The 20,871-nt window shown below is 40.4% G+C and overlaps 1 protein-coding gene across 1 annotated transcript in view; it reads right to left on the reverse strand.

The window, feature by feature from the left end:
• Nucleotides 1–20,871, reverse strand: part of GMPS (guanosine monophosphate synthase) — a 59,043-nt gene that overhangs the window by 9,839 nt on the left and 28,333 nt on the right. The window contains exons 4-11 of the mRNA XM_089508988.1: nucleotides 16,484–16,581; nucleotides 12,992–13,095; nucleotides 11,203–11,396; nucleotides 10,769–10,934; nucleotides 7,556–7,707; nucleotides 5,086–5,259; nucleotides 3,816–3,921; nucleotides 569–684 (exon numbers count right to left, since the gene is read on the reverse strand). Of these exons, the coding sequence (XP_089365114.1) occupies nucleotides 569–684; nucleotides 3,816–3,921; nucleotides 5,086–5,259; nucleotides 7,556–7,707; nucleotides 10,769–10,934; nucleotides 11,203–11,396; nucleotides 12,992–13,095; nucleotides 16,484–16,581 (1,110 nt within the window). The remainder of the gene's footprint in view (nucleotides 1–568; nucleotides 685–3,815; nucleotides 3,922–5,085; nucleotides 5,260–7,555; nucleotides 7,708–10,768; nucleotides 10,935–11,202; nucleotides 11,397–12,991; nucleotides 13,096–16,483; nucleotides 16,582–20,871) is intronic.

Raw genomic sequence — 20,871 nt, forward strand, 5'->3', positions numbered from 1 at the left:
GCTGTGAAGCAGTGGTTAAAGGCCAGTACTGCAACCACAAGGTTGTGAGTTCCATCCCAGGGCTCCAAGGTCGACTCAACCTTCCATGCTTTCATAGGTTGGTAAAATGAGTACCCAGTTTATTGGGGGCAATTTGCTTACAGACTGTAAACTGCTTAGAGAGTGATTGAGTTCACTGATAAGTGGTATAGAAATGTAAATGATATTGCTATTGCTATGATATACTTAGAATTCTCAGCCAAAGAGCTCTAGTGCCTCACTAATTACAAACCCCAGGATTCCACAGCCACAAAAATTAAAAGTGGAATCTTAGTGCTACAACTGTGTGGTGTGAAATGACCCCAATAGGAAAGAAAACGGTTAGTGATGTAACATAATTACATAGGGAAATAGTGAAAATATAGAGCAGTCAGATGAGAAGGCAGGCTTGAGGATTTCTTAATAAAAGAGAGGACTAGGAAATTATGTGCTACTTCCCAAAGAGGTTTGATTTTAATGTAAGTATGAGTAAAGTACAAACGTAGCCTGATTGCTTAAATTTACGTCCTTCAAGTCTACTTAAAATTACCTTTTTAACACTTGCAGAAAAGTCTGCTAAGATTTTCAAAATGTTGTTTGTTTCAGGAAAATCTTTACAAACGTATGGTTCTTCAGAACATATTACCCGAATTGCAAGGCCAGGACCTAAAATGCAATATTGCAACAGCATAATGTTACCAACAGGCAGCATACAAATCGTTAGTAATGTTAAAGAAATGCTACATGATTGCAAGCAGAAGCATGTTGGGTACAACACCATTTACGGTATCTGTAATTGGCTTAGCAAAGTGCTGGCAAATACATACTACTATGAGTTCTGAGGAATTTATGATTTCTTTATTATTTTTGCACAACAGAAATGCATTATGAATATACTCATTATGAAAAGTGGGGTTAGCTGTCTTGGCCCCTCTATGGTAAACATCTGCCAGAAGTTGATCATAGAATCATGCTGAAGGTCCTACAAATGCCTAGAGAAGTATTTTCTCGGATGGCCTAGAGATTCTTAGAGAGAACATATTAATCAAAACCACAAATAATCAAATCCACAAAAGTCAAAGCCACAAATGTGGAGGGCCAATTGTGCTTTTTTATTAGACCATCCAAGAAAGTACAAAATGTACCGTATTTTCCAGCGTATAAGATGACTGGGCGTATAAGACCACCCCCCACTTGCGTGTAGCCCCGACCTACTATAGGCCAAATTATGGGGGTCTGGCACCCACACACGCTGGCTTGAGGGGGCCTCTATGGAGGCCTGGCAGGCGGGTGTCAGAAGTGGCAGTAGGGCCTCCCACAATCCGGCCCAAAACAACACTCAACGCCGTGGAAGGAGCTGCTGGAGCAGAGCATCTCGGGCTGCGGCATAAGGGACCATCCCTCTCCCGCCAGACCGGCTCTGGAGCCACTTCTCCGCCACCTTTTCCGGCCCCCCATTCCCTCACCCTCAGCTGTAATGGCGGCAAGAAAGGGAGCCCGGCCACGGTGCCTGCTGGGATAGGAACCATAAAGGACACCCCCCCCCCCCGAGAGATGGAGAGGTGGCTACGCCATTCGCCTGTCTCTGTGGAAGCCAGCAAACGCTTAACCCAGCATATAAAATGGGCCCAAAAGTCGTCTTATATGCCGGAAAATTCGGAATATGAAGCTTTTGAATCTTTGAATATTTACACACATTTTTGTGCCCTTTTTGGCAGGTTAGCATAATATATGTACTACCACAATATGGATTTTGATTTTTTTTTCTTGTTATAAAGTTTTGTTACAAGAAAAATGAGCTACATATCTATCCTTGTTTTCTGACTTCAAACACTAAACTGTTTCCTATTCTACCTTATCCTACAATCCTGTTTTATTCTGCCTTCCATTTTGCACTAAGAAGCCCAGCCTCATTTTCATTCTCCAAGCAGAAATAAATCTGTGTAACTATCGAGGTGGTCAAGAAATTCAATGAATTCTAAGTTTCTCCTAAAAAAATTACTTAATCAGTATACAATTGAACAGTATTGTTGTCTGCTACACTTTGAATATAAGCTGTATGTACTTTGAGCAATCTTAATTGTAACTTATATTAGTTATTTATTTATTTACAGTATTTATACCTCGTCCTTCAGCCCTAAAGGGTCTCAGAGCAGCTTACAATTATTATTATTATTATTATTATTATTATTATTATTATTATTATTATTATTTAATTAGACGGTTCCCTGCCCTCAGGCTTACAATCTAAAAAAAAATCTAGTTACAGGTTCTCTCCAGCCTAATACTTTGCTGCTAGCCATAGCTATCTGAACATGTGCAACAATAGTTGATATTGTGTACAATGACTAGCAGCCTGTGTCTAAAACTATGTTAGGTTGATAGGGAAAGCTGCAACTATCCAGTTTCCGGATTCTGTGCATGGTGTCTTTTTAGCACATGTCTAACAAGCATTCATTCCTGCCCCTTCTAGTTGCAAGGGACCTTTCAAATCACTGTCAGGTAGAAGAAAGGTGACTTTCAGTGATCCAAAACATCAAACTTTCTGTCCAATAGAGTCCTATTTTGGACCAAATCAGTATTTGTTATTTTCATACAGCAGAGGCAGTGAACTTGCCTTGGGTGGCTTGTCTTGAGCCAACTAGGAGTGAGTTCAAGAGTTAAAGCAAGGTTTTAAATTCATGTTTGTTGTAATGCTGATTTTATGTGTTGTACTCCCACCTCGATCCATGGGGAGAAGTGGGAAATATAAATAAAGGTTTTATTATAAAAGATTTATTATTATGTTTCCAACTACATTCATCCCTTCACATTTGCGGCTTTGATTATTCATGGATTTTATTAATATGTTCTCTCTAGAAGTATCTAGGTCCTCCAGTGCAACTCTATGGTCAACTTTAACCAAAAGTCAAATTGAAGGACCTAGAGATTCCTAGAGAGAGCACTCCACTAGGCATGTGGAGCTCCTCCAGCACAATTCTACAGTCAATGATTCTATAGTGATCATATTGTATGTCTTGTATTCTGTTTTTGTATTTCTTTTGCCTTGTTGTAACCCGCTTTGACCTACCCTGGAAAAGCGAGCTATAAATAAAAATTATTATTATTATTATTATTATTATTATTATCAATTTCTAGCAGATGTTGACCACAGAGATGCACTGGAGAACCTAGAGATTCCTAGAGAGATGTTCTCTCAGGTAAAAACATAGTGTTTTTGTTATTTGCGGTTTTTCCATATTCACGGGGGTCCTGTGCCCCTAACTCTAGCGAATGTGGAGATACAAGTGTATTCACCACCATTTACCACACCTGCTCTCAACTCTCAAAATATTGACAATGGCTTGGATACAAAAAACAGGGGGGAAAAACCACAAGTGAAAGGAACATGTACCTTGGCAATGTTCCATGAACTACTGTGGAAGAAAGGTTCACAAATGCCATGACTACATCACATCATTAGAAGCAATGAATGATAAGAACAGTGCATTCAGTTTCTAGGGCTAAAAAAAACCCCTTAAGAGGGAGGTATTTTTCTAAGAGACATTCTTATGCTATGTCAGGAATAGCCATCCTGATGGTGGAAGAGACTTTATACCAAAGATTGGGAAAGGATTTAAAAAAAAAATACAGCTCCCAAAATTACCTAACAATCACGGCCACTAGCCACAGTAGCACAGAGATTCTGCAAGATACATTGCAACAAAGGAACATTTCCAAGTTCTGCTATCTGCTGCTTCCTTATTGTGCTAGATGAAGGGTTTTATGGGTCTTGGTGAGTATCAATAACCTTATACCTGGGAATGGATGTCTTGAGACCAGCTCTTCAGGCAGACCTAGTTCTCTCCCAAGTACTCTTACTTCATCCTTATGAAAATCTTTTAGTGGTTCTATTACTTTGCCCTGCAAGGAAACACAATGCCATTTGCATTCAGAACCTCTCTTTGAAGTAGCATACAACTAATGAGAAAAACTACTTTCTAATATAATACCATCAACACCAAGGCTGTAATTTAAACCTTGCCTCTACCACTCCAATGAAATGTCACAAACACCAAGAAAACAGCAAAGTGATTCAGAGCACTCAGTAGGGAGGCTAAGTAACTGCTGTCATATGGTATATGTACACATTTCATAAAATTAATGCAGTCTAGCTGTTCCACCCTCCTGCTGTCTTGCAAGCAGTAACAAAAATTCTGAGTTACATCTAAGACTGAATCTGAAATGGTTCTTCTATTTATTCAGCATAATAAATCTTTTTGTATGTGCACCTGTACACCAATATGCCTAGGTTGCTGCTATTTATTTGCTTTAGGATATGAAGACACCCCCATATTTGAGAAATCTATGCTATATGCACAGTACAAAAGGAACTGGAGCATCCTGTAGTGCTGTTTATCAGGTAGATATACTTGTATATCTTATGAGTAGTCTGCAGGTGATTAGTAAAGGTTTTTGATTTCCTATTATTTAAGAAGCAACAACAAAATAATTTCCCAACCCCAATTTGGTTCTGAAAATATGAAAGCTGTGAGGAAGTGGACTTTCTCCTGTTTAGGAAGAGACTGACTGTGCTCACTCAGTTAATCTCTGGCACTCAAAACAAATTCTGTGTCTCATAACACTTAGAAAGGACTCTGTTCATTTACTCTTAGACAAGGGAAGCAACTTGCAATGGGTTTTGGGAACAATTTCCTGCTTCTGCATGCTTTTGCCAAAAAATCCCCCTTTCCCAAAACAGTAACCCAGAAGTGGCTGGAAATCCACTTTTGGTTTGGGGGTGGGCAGGAATCATAAACAGTGCAGGGAGGGGCTGCAACTTATCCAAAAAGGTGAATTGTCTCTCAGAGGCCTCCAGTGAAGGCAATGCACTGCCCCATGCGGTGCTGGAGCTGTATTTTGCTTCCCATTCTTCCCATTCCAATTTGTATCTGGCTCTGATTGGAGGTTCTTGGTATTCTACTCAAAACAAAGTAGATCTGATAAGTATAAAGCCTGCCTTTGGGCTCAGCACATTCAGTTGGACTTGAGATAACTGTAAAAAAGGGAATGCTACATTCTGTTTACCTCTTCTCTCAGTTTTCTGATAAGCTCTGTGTCATTGTGATGTGTCTTGATGACTTCTGCTTTGCCACTAGCCACAATGGAAGCACTCTCAATGAGATCAGGCCTCAAGGTGCCCTGGGCAAGGAAGACTTCCTCCGGTTTCAGGTTCATTTCTCCAATAACTTCATTAGCAATCTAGCATATGGGGAGGGGACAGGAGGAGACAGAAAACAAGATAGAGAAGAGGCTTCTCTGTAATTCAGCCAGCAAATCTTGTTGCTAACAAGTTTTCATGAATGCAGTCCTCAGTGTATGGTAAGGGATATTCATACAAACTTCAGCTGACTCAGTAGGAAGTGGAAATCTAATTACTGCTATTGATTGATTGATTGATTGATTGATTAAGCTTACTGTCAGTGTAAATTTTAAGAAACCTATGAACTCTGCAACACTGGGAATAAACAATGTTACTATATGACAATTCTATCGTGTTCATTTGTTTACATATAAGTCTCTGGTAAAGAGAAATACATGCTTTTTGTTTTGTCCGTAGACACTGCTCTAGAGAGACATATAGTATTTATGGATTAATGTGTGTAATTTTATTCACTGTGTCTCTATGGTATTTTTATCACATAAACAGTATTTTTGCAATGCTGGCAATAAATATGCCATTATAATGTGTTCTGGCTGCAAAAGAAACATCTTTCTAATGATGTAGGAATTCTTCTATAGGTATATGAGACTGGGGGGGGGGGGGGGGATTTGGAACTGGAGCATGAAACAAACCAGAAGCAATACAGTATTTTAAGTACTGGCTTTAATCTGGTGCCAGTGGAACATAATACTATTATTTCAATATACCCAAATTTAATGGATAGTGGGTGACCCCTACTGGACAAAAATGTGGGCCATACTCAAAAGCCTATTCTGTTTCACTTGCCTAAAAAATTGAATCATGGCTAGGATACACATACACTCAGGGGCATTCCCTAGGGAGGTGCAGAGAGCACTGGGTGACACCTTAGAGGAGGATGAAAAGGTGTTTCCAAGACTCCCCTGCCAGCTACCCCCCTCTGCCAACCAGGGTGCTTCTACGGTACACTGAGGGGGTACTTCTAGGCATGACAGGGCTGCTGGCCAGGTCTAGAAAGGAAGATACCAGCAGCAGTAGTGGAGGCCATGGACTCTTCCCCTTTCACAAAATGAAAAGCATCCATAGCCTCCCCTGCTGCCACTGGCCAGACCTGGAAGGGCTGCTGGATAGTAACAGCAGCCCAACTCCAACAGCAGGCACTGGTGGAAAGGGGCTGCCTTCCAGGCCTGTGAGCCAAGCAGGAAAGAGCGTTGCTTGCCTCCATTTGCCACTCAGCCAGCAGATCTGCCAGACCCAGAAGGACTGCCAGGTAGCAGCAGCAGCACCTCATCTCCAATTACAGCAAAGATGGCCTGGCTAGAAGAGGGATGACTGGGGTGTGTGCCAAGCATGCTTGGGGGTGAGAGTATGAGTTATGGCACTGAAGTATGAAAGAGTCGTATGTCACCCTTTGCCACTTAGCCAGGAGATTCACCACACTCGGAAGGGCTGTCATGTGGCGGCAGCAGTCCACCCCAACCATTAGCTGAAGGTGGGAAGGGTCTGCTCGTGCTGTTGCTGGCCAGGCAGGAAAAAACTCCCTTTCCCACTTGGCCAGCAAACCTGGAAGGGCTACATGGCACAGCAGCCCTTCCCACCCCCACTAGTGGCTGCTGGTCACAAAGGTCTGCCCTCTAGGTCTTCCAGGTTTGAAGAAGGAGATGCTTTCCAGGTCTAGCAGAGCTGGAAAGAGAGGCGACTGCATCTTCCATTCAGTCAGCAGCCCTGACAGACCCAAAAGGACTACCAGGCAACAGCATCACACCCATTATGGCAGAGGCAGCCGGGCTAGCAGAGGAGGGTGGGAGCTGTAGGCTAAAAGACATCTCTAGAGACAAACACTGCCTACACCTGCAAGGTGGGATAAACTGGTCTAAGCGGGTCTTGCTGTGGCAGCATAATCCTGAAAGCTGCTAGGAAAGACAGGGATATCACAATAATAAAAGGCCAAGAACTCCAGTAAACTTTGGCAACAGAATGGTTGAACAAAGATCCCTTAGATAACAAAATAATAGTGATTTTTTAAAATATCACAATGGTGATGCTTAGGTTGTATTGTGTTCACATTTTTGAACAGGTGTACATCTGAAAACTCTGGGAAACACTGCACTAAACACAAAAGGACTTCTAAAAAAATCTGTATGCACAAAGGCTTGGATTGAGAAAAGCTTCCAAATCAGCAAGTAGGTTAGCTGGCAGAAACATGTAAACATATGTGTACATGCATAGATAAACACACACACACACTTTTCTAATTAACGATTTGTCAGCTGCTCTGAGAGCACTTCTAAAGAGCAGGGTATAAATACAATTAATAATGATGATGATGATGATGATAATTGATAAAACAGGTACCTTCACAAAGGTGTCACCAATAATTTTGCGTTTTTCCTCAGGACTTGTAGTCATATTCAGTGTTTTACTGATCCTTTTCCGTGGAGTTCTATCTTCTTCAGAAATAGGCAGAGTTGTTGTACCATTGTAGAACCAGTGAGCTGCATTTACCACTGCACAAGGCACAAGATTTGTTGTTGTTGCAAACATTTCTGAAAGGATTTCAGAACTGCTACATTGAGGTTCTCTCATATTCTTTTTCAAGAATTTAGCATGGGTCAACTAATTCTACCAAGAATTTGTTTCACCAACCAAGCATTCCTATAGTTCTTTCCAATATTCATACGTTTTATTTACTGAAAATTCCCACCAATGGCACTACGTTTCTGTGTTGGTGGGAGTGTGTGTTCCAGTGAGGCAAAAGCTTATGCTGATGGTAGAGTCCTCCATGTCAGACAGGCTTTTGCTGAGGAACCAGAGTAAATGTGCCAAACAGCCACTGGGCAGCAGCAGTAGTAGGGGGTGGCACAGGCAGTGGATCTCTCAGAAACAATGGTAGTGGCACCAAGCTAGCACTTGTTAGTACATGGTAAATCCCTTTTTAATGCCTTTTACCACTAATACCCTACCAGGAAAAAAATCCAGAATGAAAGCAGAAAGAGTGCCAGAAGATGGAACTCCCAGGACAGATAGCACCCAACAAGCTACTGGAAAATAGCAGACTACTACAAGTAGTGCTGTGGTTAATGATGCAACTGAACTCAAGCAGAAAGGACATTCAGCTGGTGACACACTCAGAGGTGAAAGGAAAGTCCAAAACTCCACAACACACATTATAGGAACATGGAATGTGAGAAACATGAATCAGAGGAAGTTAGACATAGTAAAACAAGAAATGAATGTACAAACATTGCAATATTTGGTGTGACTGAGCTAAAGTGGACAGGAATGGGACATTTGGAGTCAATTGCATCATGTTTTGCATAGGAAATGAAAAGAAGAAATGGGATGACATTACTATTGAGGAGAGATGTAGCAAAAGCAGTCAAAAGATACAATGCAAAGTCTAACTGAATAATATCAGAAAGACTTCATGGAAAACCCATCAATATAACCATAATCCAAGTTTATGTTCTAACTACAGAGGCAGAAGAAGAATTTGAAAGGCATTATGCTGGAGGAAACTGATCACACACTAAAACAGTACTTCTTGTTAATCACAGGTGATTGGAATGCAAAAACAGAAAACAGAACAGAATCAAAGATTTTAGGAAAATTTGGCTTGGAATCAAGAAATGAAGCAGGAAAGTGACTGACTGAATATCACAAGGCAGCAGTTTGTACACTGCAAACACATTCTTCAAGCAACCAAAGCGGTGACTCTATATTTGGACATATTTAGACCATGAACTACTAATAGCAAAAAAAGCTACAGAAGAACACTAAATCAACCACCATGCCAAAATATAACCTGAAGAACATCACCATAGAATGTAGATAAAACGTAAAAAAATAGATTTGCACTATTTAGTCCAATTGACCAGGAGCTAGATGAACACTGGACTGAAGCCAGGGACATTATCAGAGAAGAATGCAAAAAGACACTATCTGCAACCAAAAAAAAGAGAAGACTCAGTGGATGACAGAGGAAACTCTTCTAATAATAATAATAAATAATAAAATTTATTTATGTTTCTCCGCCTCTCCCAGTGGATTGAAGCAGGGTTACAGACTAAATAAAAGCACAAGGTGTTTACCTCAAAATTCAATTAAAAGCAGCTAAGAACAATAAAATATCCAACATCAGACAATAACAATAGCATCAACAAGCAAGGCAGGGATCATACACAGACAGGGGCATATCATTCATATCATATCAGGGGGGTATTCATATCAGGTGGGGTATGCTCGGCTAAAAAGCTCGGTTTTAACTGCTTTTCTAAATGTTTCTAATGAGGCCACCGAGCAGATCTCCTCAGGAAGACTATTCCAAAGTCTCGGAGCCGTTGATGAGAATGCTCTTTGTGAAGTAGCAACATACTTAGAGGTTGCTATTTCCAATAGGTTCTTACCCGATGTTCTAAGAGTGCAGGGCGGATTATATAGGGAGATGCGGTCCCATAAGTAACTCAGGCCCAAGCCATGTAGGGCTTTATAGGTAATAACCAACACCTTGTATTGTGCCCGGAAGCAAATAGGGAGCCAGTGAAGATCTTTTAAGATAGGTGTAACATGGTCGAACCTTGATGAACCAGTGACCAATCTGGCTGCCATATTTTGCACTAACTGAAGCTTCCGAACTTGGTACAAGGGTAGCCCCATGTAAAGCGCATTACAGAAATCTAGACGAGAGGTTACTCTAGCAGTAAAGGACAGACGAGAAGCAAAAATAAAAGATGACACTAACAAGAACAAAAGAACAAGAGATCTCTTCTACAAAATCTACAAGATTTTAACTATAGGAGCCATTCCAAGGCAAAGGAATCTTTCCAAGAATCTACCCCGGTTACTCCTTCCTCTCCTTCACCAGAGATGTGCCTTTCTCATACAACTTCAAGTGTCTCCCTGCACAACATTGTTTCTTCTGTTAATGGTTCCAACTTTCAGCCAAGTCCTGACAAAGCTTAAGCAAGCTACTTTTTGCAGCCACTTCTCCCCCACCATCATGTATTCCAGTTCCTTCCTCTAGTCAGTCAGTCTGTTCCAAAATGGTATCACTCCAAGCCACAAAAGCAATGCCCTGCACCCAAGCCTCACAAGAGTTTCCCAACCTCCACTTCTAGCAAAAGATGTAACTAAGGGAGTGACATGGGGATACGAAGAGCAGAAGACATCAGCATACAAAGCGATCAGCAAGGCTGTGCTGTGGTTTTAAGGGTCCCTGAAAAGACGTTTTATGCAACTTTCATTCTCGCAACAGTGCTAAAGGCTGCTGGTTCCCCCTATCTTTCTTGTGCATCAATACTGAAGCCTCCCCGGTGCGCCCCTTTTTGCCTCACTGACTCCCTGGATTTTCCACCACCCCCAGGAGGGGCATACTGACCATTTTGGGAATCACTGGTATAGTGGTTTGAATGCTAGATTACGACTCTAGAAACCAGGGTTCAAATCCCTGCTTGGCCATAAAACCCACTGGGTGACCTTGGGCAAGTCACACTCTCTCAGACTCAGAGGAAGGTCAAACCCTCTCTGAATAAATCTTTCCAATTAATACGTCAGAAATAACTTTAATACCTTTAACTTGAATTCCCAGTTTTTTTAGTGCCTCTTCTACAGACTGACTTTCCCTCTTCCTCATGAATCCATTATCTATGTGCACTGCTATCACTTGGTCTTGATCCAAAGCACGATTCAGTAATGCTGTACATACTGTGGAATCCACACCTCCACTAAGTAAAACCTGAAAAGGTTGAGAAAAAGAGAGAAAGCATTCAAGTAAAATTCCACAACTCAAACAGAGCAATTCAATTGCTTCATTGCTTTTAATTGTTTTATAGCATACAACTCACAATACAATGATGTTACTGGCCAACAAGTGAGGAAAGCGCCCCACATTTTAGAAAAGCCATATTGCTCCATCATGAGAACTGAAACTACATAAGTATCATATTCAAAAACAACTCTAATTAACAGAAAAAGGAAATGTGGGTCAAACGTTCAAATCTTACCAAAACCTTTGATGATCCTACTTTCTCTTTGATATCTCGAATGCACTCCAATTCTCTATTTTGAACGGTGAATGTTCCACTGCACCCAGCAATATCATAAAGAAAGTTTTTCAGCATTATTTTTCCATTCACTGTAAGGCTAACTTCAGGATGAAACTGTGCCCCATACAGTTTTTTAGATTCATTTGCTATAGCTATGGAGGTATCAAAAAGAAGATTATTTATAAATTATATTTGTATGACAAGGGATGACATAAATAGGGAAGGGGTGATTAAATAAATGATAAAACTAATTAGAGGAAGGCCTTTGTTAAAGTACTGTTAGAATGCGTTTTTTTTCCTGCCAAATATAAATATACACACCATCTTACTAAATTATTATAAATATTTCCTATCAGAAACAGGCCAAGATGATCAAAGAAAGACAACTTGATAAACCCCAATAAACCCAATAAAAGGCATTTAAACATTTAATTTCCTGAATACATTGTTCTAACTCCAATTGGTAGTCCCAACTAGGTGTACTGTATCAATTGGAACTTGATAAGCCAACAGTTATGTGGGTTCCAGTGACTAAGTGGATATTATTATTATTATTATTATTATTATTATTATTATTATTTACTTATACCCTGCTCTTCAGCCAAAAGGCTATCAGAGCGGCTTACAAATTGTTAATTAGACAGTTCCCTGCCCTCAGGCCTACAATCTAAAGAGACAAGACACAAAAGGAGAAGGAAATGGCAGTGGGGAAGGGAAAAAGTCCAGCAGATCTTCTCCAATTTACCAATTGGACTTAGGTTTTTGTTATATTTTCTCAGGTAACAGCTATTGCTCTGGACTCTGGAAAGAAGTAACTGCTTGTAAACACATAATAGCATCATCATCATCAGGCACAAACTACAACAAGGTTGATCCATCATCACAGCTAGGCCTGCTGATGCCACCCACCCCAAACCCTGTGTTTTCAGCCAAGCAATGCCCCAACCAAAGGTTTTCCAAGATGCCACATATCAGGGCACTAGCAAATGATGGTTGTAGCACTCTTCCAGTTGTAGGGCACACTGAAAACAGACAGCTGGAGAGAACCCATGTCGTCCTGCTGCAATTGCTTTTCTCAATGCGCTCACAACCAGGAGAGAACTACTGTCACCACTTCCCAGTGCTTTGATCTGCAGTGCTTGGAAATCCTTTGGCTGGGGTGCTGCCTGGCTAAAAAAATAGGGTTTTTTTTTTTGGGGGGGGGGGCATGTTTGGTCATCAATGACTATAAATGTGAATTCCAAAAGTTATGAGATCATATGTCTGCCTTACAATCTTATAACTACTGAATAGAGTGCCAAACAATTGTTTTAAACATAACTTTTACAAATATCCGCTAAACATTAAACATGTAAAGATTTTCACTTGTGCAAAATGCGGCTTTAGCGAAAAGTAAATTGTTTTTTAAGTAAGTAAATCATCCTAAAAATTCAGGTGCAACATTCAGGTCTTTATTTTTCAACTCACAGTGGAGAGACACTACAAACTGAGAATGTGTGTATTTTGTTTGATAGATTTAATTTTTAGTGTATGAAAGATTTTAATAAAAACAATAGAAAATATAATCGGAATCAATCACCACACTGTTCAATTTCTGCTGAATTTTCCATATTTTTAAAAACATGCTCAGCCTAGAGTTTACGAAGAGAAATGTTTGGTGTTAAATTTACTGAGACACATTTGTACATTTATTAGACAGATTCCTTATGAGGAAATCAAATATTTAAATGGAATGCAAAATGCATACCTGCTATAACATTTCCAGACTGTGCAACAACTTTGAATCCATCTGCTACCTTATCTACACTATCTCCATGTGTGAGCAGAACAATCTCTTCTTTCTGAAGTCCTCTAAAAACAGAAATACAAGAACAGGATGATCAAACAAAACAACAACATTGTCAATATAGAATTACAGAGTTAAAGGGGCCTCATGGACCATAAAGTACAACCTCCTGTTCATTGCAGGAAATCCAGGTACAGCATCCCCAGCAGGTATCTATCCAACCTCTTACGAAGACAACCAGAGGAGGAGACCTCTTAAGCAATTGATTCCATTGGCAGACTGCCCTCATTGCCAATAAGTTCTTTACAATGTTCAATAAAAATGTACTCTCCTGTAACTTAAAGCCATTATAGTTGTTCCTATCCTATGGGGCCACGGAGAACAAACCAGTCCCCTCCTCTCTGTGATAGCCCTTTGAGGTATTTAAAGAGTACAATCATGTCAACCCTCAGTCTTCTCTTCACCAAACAGAACATGATCAACTCCTTCAACCTGTCCTCATGTGTTTTGTTCTCCATATTTCTTATCATCATTGCCCTTCTCTGAATGTGCTCCAGCTTGTCTATATCCTTCTTAAAATGAGGTGGTCAAAGCTAAACACAGTATACCAGATGAGGCCTAGCCAGTGCAGAGTATAGTAGGACTATTGCTTCCCTCAACATGGAAATTATGTTTCAATTAATAGGCAGGTGAAAATAGTATTCACTTCTTTGCTGCAGCATCACACTGCTGGCTCAAATTCAATTTATGATCAAAAATAATCCCAAGGTGTTTTCCACATGTAGTACTGCTAAGCCATGTACCCCCCCCCTGCCCCCATGCCAACCTACACCTACCTGTTCATTTAGTTTTTGTGGCCTAAATGTAGAATTTTTTTATTTGTCTCTACTGAGTTTCATTTTATTAATTCTGCTCAATTCTAGCTTATCAAGGTCTCTTTGAATTCTGTTCCTATCTTCCAACATTGCCTGGAAGACAATTTCATTGTCCAAAAGGTGGAAGAGACAACAAGGGGATCAGCTATTTTGGATCTGATCCTAACCAACAGGGATGACTTGGTTAATGGCGTGCAAGTGGTGGGATCCTTAGGTGGAAGTGACCATGTTCTCCTGGAGTTTGTTATACAGTGGAAAGGAGAAGCCAGGCATAGTCAGACATGCATTCTAGACTTTAGGAGAGCAGATTTCAGTAAACTTAGAGAAGTATTGAGAGTGATCCCGTGGTCAGAAATACTAAAAGATAAGGGAGTTCAGGACGGATGGGACTTTCTCAAAAGGGAGATACTGAAGGCACAATTTCAAACAGTTCCAGTGAGAAAGAAAAATGGGAGGTATCTCAAGAAACCAGGACAGATAACTAAGGAACTTTCAACTGAGCTAAGTTTGAAACGGAAGATGTATAAGAAATGGAAAAGGGGAAAAATCACGAAAAAGGAATTCAAAGAAACAGCAGGCATGTGTAGGGGTAAAGTCAGAAAAGCTAAAGCACAGAATGAACTCAGGCTTGCTAGAGAGGTTAAGAACAATAAAAAGGGCTTTTTTGGATATGTCCTCAGCAAAAGGAAGGAGGAGGAAATGGTAGGGCCACTGCATGGAGAAGATGGCAAAATGCTAACAGGAGACAGAGAAAAGGCAGAATTACTCAACACCTTCTTTGCCTCAGTCTTCTCAGAAAAGCAAAAAGGTGTGCAACCTGAGGATAATGGAGCAGAGGACAGATTAGGGGAATTTCAGCACAGAATAAGTAAAGAGATAGTAGATGAATACCTTGTTAATCTAAATGAATTTAAGTCTCCAGGACCAGATGAACTACATCCAAGGGTATTAAAAGAACTGACAAATGTAATATCGGAGCCATTGGCAATAATCTTTGGGAACTCCTGGAGAACAGGAGAAGTCTCAGCAGACTAGAGGAGGGCAAATGTTGTTCCCATCTTCAAAAAGGGGGGAAAAGAGGATCCCAACAATTATTGTCCAGTTAGTCTGACAACAATACCAGGAAAGATTCTGGAGCAGATAATTAAACAGAGAGTCTGTGAACATCTAGATGGCAATTCCATAATTACAAAAAGTCAACATGGGTTTCAGAGAAACAAGTCATGCCAGACAAATCTGATCTCTTTCTTTGATAAAATTATCAGCTTGTTAGATGAAAGGGATGCTGTGGATATAGTATATCTTGATTCCAGTAAGGCCTTTGACATTCAAAATGACCTGAATAGACTAAAAAGCTGAGCGAAAGCTAACAAAATGAAATTCAGCATAGAGAAATGTAAGGTACTGCACTTAGGGCAGAAAAATGAAATGCACAGATAAAGGATGGAGGACACCTGGCTGAATGAGACTACATGTGAAAGGGATCTAGGAGTTCAAGTAGACCACAAGTTGAACATGAGTCAACAGTGCGATGCGGCAGCTAACAAGGCCAATTAATTTTAGGCTGCATCAATAAAAGTATAGTGTCTAGATCAAGAGAAGTAATAGTGCCACTGTATTCTGCTCTGGTCAGGCCCCACCTGGAATACTGTGTCCAGTTCTGGGCACCACAATTCAAAAAGGACATTGAGAAACTGGAGCTTGTCCAAAGGAGGGCGACTAAAATGGTGAAGGGTCTGGAAACCACGCCCTATGAGGAACGACTTAGGGAGCTGGTGATGTTTAGCCTGGAGAAAAGAAGGTTAAGGGGTGATATGATAGCTCTGTTTAAATATTTGAAGGGATGTCATATAGAGGAGGAAGCAAGCTTGTTTTCTGCTGCTCCAGAGAACAGGACCCGTTACAATGGATGCAAGCTCCACGAAAAGAGATTCTGCCTCAACATTAAGAGGAACTTCCTGACAGTAAGGGCTGTTCGACAGTGGAACAAACTCCCTCGGAGTGTAGTGGAGTCTCCTTTCTTGGAGGTCTTTAAGCAGAGGCTGGATGGCTATCTGTCAGGGATGCTTTGATTTGGATTTCCTGCATAGCAGGGGGTTTGACTGGATGGCCCCGTGGCCTCTTCCAATGCTACGATTCTATGATTCTATGTTAAACCACTCCCAACTTTGTAACATCTGCAAACTTCATAAGGATTCCCTCCGCCCCATCATATAAGTGTTGAAAGGTAATGGCTCTAGGACTGACCCCTAGGACCTCCTTTCAGTTTGAAGCGCAGACACTGATGATGACTGTTTGATCATGTTTTTCCAATCAATTGTGGCTCCATCTGACAATGTTACCATCTATTCCATATTTAATTGATTTGCTAATCAAAATATTATATAATCCTAACATTTATCAACTTAAAACAGTTCAGATGCTAATAAGTTACATAATAGTTTGAAGTGTTTCAGTTAATTTTTTGCATGATTTGAAAGAGTATTAAAAAGGATGTTGTAAAAAGCATCCTTTATAATCCAATACCATCTCCAATCCACCCTCACCTTCCCTTTTTGTAACCACAGTATTTGCATACCTGAACAGTGAACACATGTTATCTACAGTAATGCTGAATACTCCATCTTCTCTAACATCTTTCTTGTGTACTGTACCTCCAAATACCTTATTCATCATCTGTGAAAAACAGAAAAGCTATTGAGTTACCACAATTCAGTTACTGTTAAACTGCTTCCATCTGCACTGACATCATTGTGCACAAACCAGCCAGGAATCAGATAACTTGATCAGTGCCCTAGAAACCCGTAATCAGTGACAAAGCTGCAGATATTTCTGTATATTTACTTCAATACTGCTAACAGAGTTGAGTGAGCCACCCCTTCTTCTGCTCACCTGCACTACATCTCTCTTCATCACTGTGGACCTGTCACTTCATTCTCATAAGGGCAGAGAAGAAGAGAAACAAAATATAATCCATGCAGCATTCATGGTTTCATGTCGTGCTCCTGTCCTTCTCTAATTTTCACTAACATTCTGCAGAGGTGATTGGTTATTTAAACAATTACTAACAACAGTCTGTCTACTCCCATTTCTGCAGGTGAAAAAGAGCTAGGTTCAGTGAGACATGTTTATACTTCTGAGGAGCCAGAAACCCTTTGTTTCTTGACTGAGAAAAAAAATTCAAACATAAGAATTATTAATTTAGCTTCTCCTTTTTAGCATCCAATTGCAGACATGATGGGCAGGTTCACACAAAGACTGGAATTTTATTAGTGCATCATGCTCACAAGGGAACACCTGGTAGAGAATCATCTTGCAAGTCACTTCATGGTCACCAAAACCAACCACTACTGATTATAAATGCCTTCGTCTTATCTTCAAGACCTATTTCGGCCTTTTGGCTAAGATCAAGTGTGTAGACCTATTTAAATGCAATTTTCTTCTAAATTATTAACATTCCTGTGAAGAGTAGAGATGCTTGATGTGCCATTCACAATCTCTGCCAGTCCACTGCAAAAGAAGCCTGCTGAACATGTAGTCTGCACTAAGGATATAATGCTTCCTTTCTACAGGCATGCTCCTAATACAGGGATAGGGATCTTGGATGGGGTGGGGGGACTTTGAGGGCCAAATGCCAGATTCAGAAAGGTCTCAGTGGACACATTCCAGCATTCTGTAGCACTCAGGGCTGACAGTACAGACACATGAGCAAGGCCAAATCTAATTTTCACCAGTCTGAACATTTGCAAAAGCAACAGCTCAGGCACAGCATCAAAGCATAGATCAATTCTACACATGTCTAATTAGGAGGAGGCCCCTGAGAAACAGCTTCAGCCAAAGCTCAGTTTCATGCAACAGCTTCCCAGGTTTTAAACAGCTTCTTATCTCTGACCACTGACTGGAAAGAAGAACATTAGAAGTTTGCAGACAGTTGGGGAAACCTGTGACTACATCCAGCCTAGGTGTTGGAATTTCCTTATATTGGCCCTAATACTGTACATAGGCAGTGTTGGACCAAGGAACACAACAGTAGGGGGTGGGACCAGCACATGTGGCCTTTCCAATTTTTCTATATGTGCTGCTTATCATATAAAGATACAAGTGCCTGATTAGGCCTTTTTAAATAGATGCACAGTAAAACTATTCCTGGACTATATTACTGAGACTGCAGGTGAGAACTTACACAATTGCTCTTCCTCCTTAAGAATTCCCTATACATAGAGCAGGAGTGGGAATAATTCATCCTATGGGCTTCATGCAGTCTAGAGGGGATCCAATGTGGCCCTTAGGACCACGGTGTCCCCCTAAAGGCCCAAGCCTCCCAAAATCTCTGCTGGAAGAATAGTTTCCCATCACAAACAGCAAAAAAAAACCTACAAAAAGCCAAACAGCCCAAAAGGCGAGAGAGATACAACATCACTTCTGGTCCCACAAAATGGCAGCAACAACCAGGTACTATGTTTCTTCAAAGCTCTGAAGAAGCTAAAAATTGTCCAGTATAATTCTCCAAAATCTAAAGCATGCCAGCCTCCAACACAGTGAAACTATATAAGAGAACATATGGTCTAAACACTAGTCTGAGCTAGAGCAAATCCATTGCCTTGCCAAGTCAACTCTTACATATATCCCACTGATACAATGGGGACATTCTAACTGGCACTGACAAAATAATTTAGCCATACGGTCTGATTAGTACAACCCAGAAAGATTTTCCATATCATGTGCTAGTCACAGGTTATGAGTGCATCTAGAGATGAAAGACAATATGCACTAAACACATGAAAACGTACAAGTGATTATTATGCATGGTTCTAAGAAACTGCTTCTTTATGTGATCTGTATTATAAAGCAAAAGGATACCATTCCACTTTGTTAATACAGTGTTCAAACAGATGTGAAAATGCTGAACATTATTCTTTCAACATATCATAGAAGATTATCTGTCGTCTTGGACCACCATTTTTATCTTGGATTACAAAGTACTATACACAAACAGCAGACTTCTCCTTGCACGTATAAAGCATGACTATGGCAGTCAGCAATTTCAAAGCTTGCTTTATTATTATTTCTCACTATATCGTATTTGATCTCTCGTGAAACCTTACTATTTGAGGGAGTTCTGTTTTGACATGGCATTTATTGCGCTTGACTGTTTCTGCATTGTTATAACAAATTTTAAGCAGATGCGTTTTGATGTTTCAGAGCTGAATAGAATCTGCAAACAGTCTTGCACTAGCTCACTTAGGATCACACCCTGGGTCTGTTGTTTGGATTTGTGCACTACTGTGGAGCAGCTTCAGTTCCCAGTACAGGACCAATTTCTTTATTCATATAGACAGAAGCTACCTTTCTTTCTCTGAACTTACTATAGATATTTCAAGAACTTCCAAGTCTCACAGTTTGTCCTTGTAAAGAAACCAACCACATCTTATAGAAAACATGTTTTTAAAAGTTGGCCACAAACATTTTTCAGCTTTTCGTCTTGTTCTCAGAAAAACATGAGTTTCTTCACTTGCTGGATTCCTTAGGATTCAACAAGTTTTTGACCTTCAGTCCATCCTGGGAGACATACAGTAGGAAAATTTACCTTCATTTATTTATACCTTCAGTTATCTGAATTTGTGTACTGTTGTCATATATTGTTCTCTTAAGGATACATCCCATTTTAGTCACAACTGGAGTAGACCACTGAAATGAACAGGTCTTGTTAGGCAATACTAACATAAGTTCCATTGATTTAAATGAATCTGTTCTGCTGTGGAATAAATTTATTCTGTTCTGGTTGATCCATCCTTCTGAACCCTGCTGTTTTCTTCTCCTTGTGTTAATACTTTTATTTAAATATACTAATTGAAGAGCTTGTTCATATTCTGTTCTGTTCTACCTTCCTTATTTTTATTCTAATTCTAGGTCCAAAACAGACCAACAGTAAGCACGAGCTTGGGGGTGGCATGGAGGTGTGGGGTTTAGATGATGCCACTCCCAAGCTGGCGTCACACCGTCTGCCCAACCAGATGGTGGACAGCATTGTGGTGCTCCAGTAGTGCAGTATTTATCCATCACAGGAATGCTGCAAGGCGGCAGCAGCAGCAGAAAGCATCCTTTTGCTGGCTCAAAAAGGAGTGGCATTTTGCTGCCTCTTTTTGAGCCATCAAAAAGCCAGATCAGGGCCGTGGCATGAGGTTGCCACAGTCCTGATCCAGCTTTCTGCAGAGCTTGAAGCTGCCTCTTCAGGGCCACCTGTCTTGGCCCATACTTTCTCCAAATCATGCTGTCAGTGAATTTTAGAAACTGATTTTTCCCAGTTTCTTTGCCATTCTTCTTTCAGTTTTCACTTTCGCTCTCACTCTCTTTGGACTAGGTTTCTAAACCTTTCAAAAAACTTCAGTCTTGTCAGCTCTCAGCTTCTCTTCTTTCTATGCTTCCATCACCAAATCCCTAAGATCTTCTTACTACAGTTTTTTCTTCCTTACTCTTATACTTTAGGGTTCCTTTTCCTTCTGTCTTCTTCAGCCTACTTCCTTCCAACTTTAGTGGTCTCCCTTCAGCTGCTTTCATTCTTGCTGTAAAGTTGCTGAGTATCTCTGGCACAAATTTCATTATTTGTTTTAATTTATTATAAATACAGTTTTAATCCTATTTCTATGCTTTATAGAGAGTTTAGATGCTGCCATCTTATCATCTTTGTTTCCACAAACTCCCTTTTCTCCAGACCACCTGAACAACTAATGAGGGGTTTCCCCCATTTCTTATTATAACTCTCACATACTAACAGCAATCTCAGTTTCCAGAATTCCAGTTCTTAGGTTGGCAAAACAGGTACCTCCCTGCCTCCTGAGCCCAATGAGGACCAGCATGTTCAGCAAATACAAAAGACTGAATGAGTTAAGTAGGAGGGAATAGAATGTTGTGGATTGCTCAGAACCACTCCAATGCATTCTGCACCATTTTATTGCAGGTCATACT

The sequence above is a fragment of the Sceloporus occidentalis genome, unplaced genomic scaffold (assembly GCF_023333645.1).
Source record: "Sceloporus occidentalis isolate IW3139 unplaced genomic scaffold, rSceOcc1.0.p SCAF_2, whole genome shotgun sequence".
NCBI classification, from domain to species: Eukaryota; Metazoa; Chordata; class Lepidosauria; order Squamata; family Phrynosomatidae; genus Sceloporus; species Sceloporus occidentalis.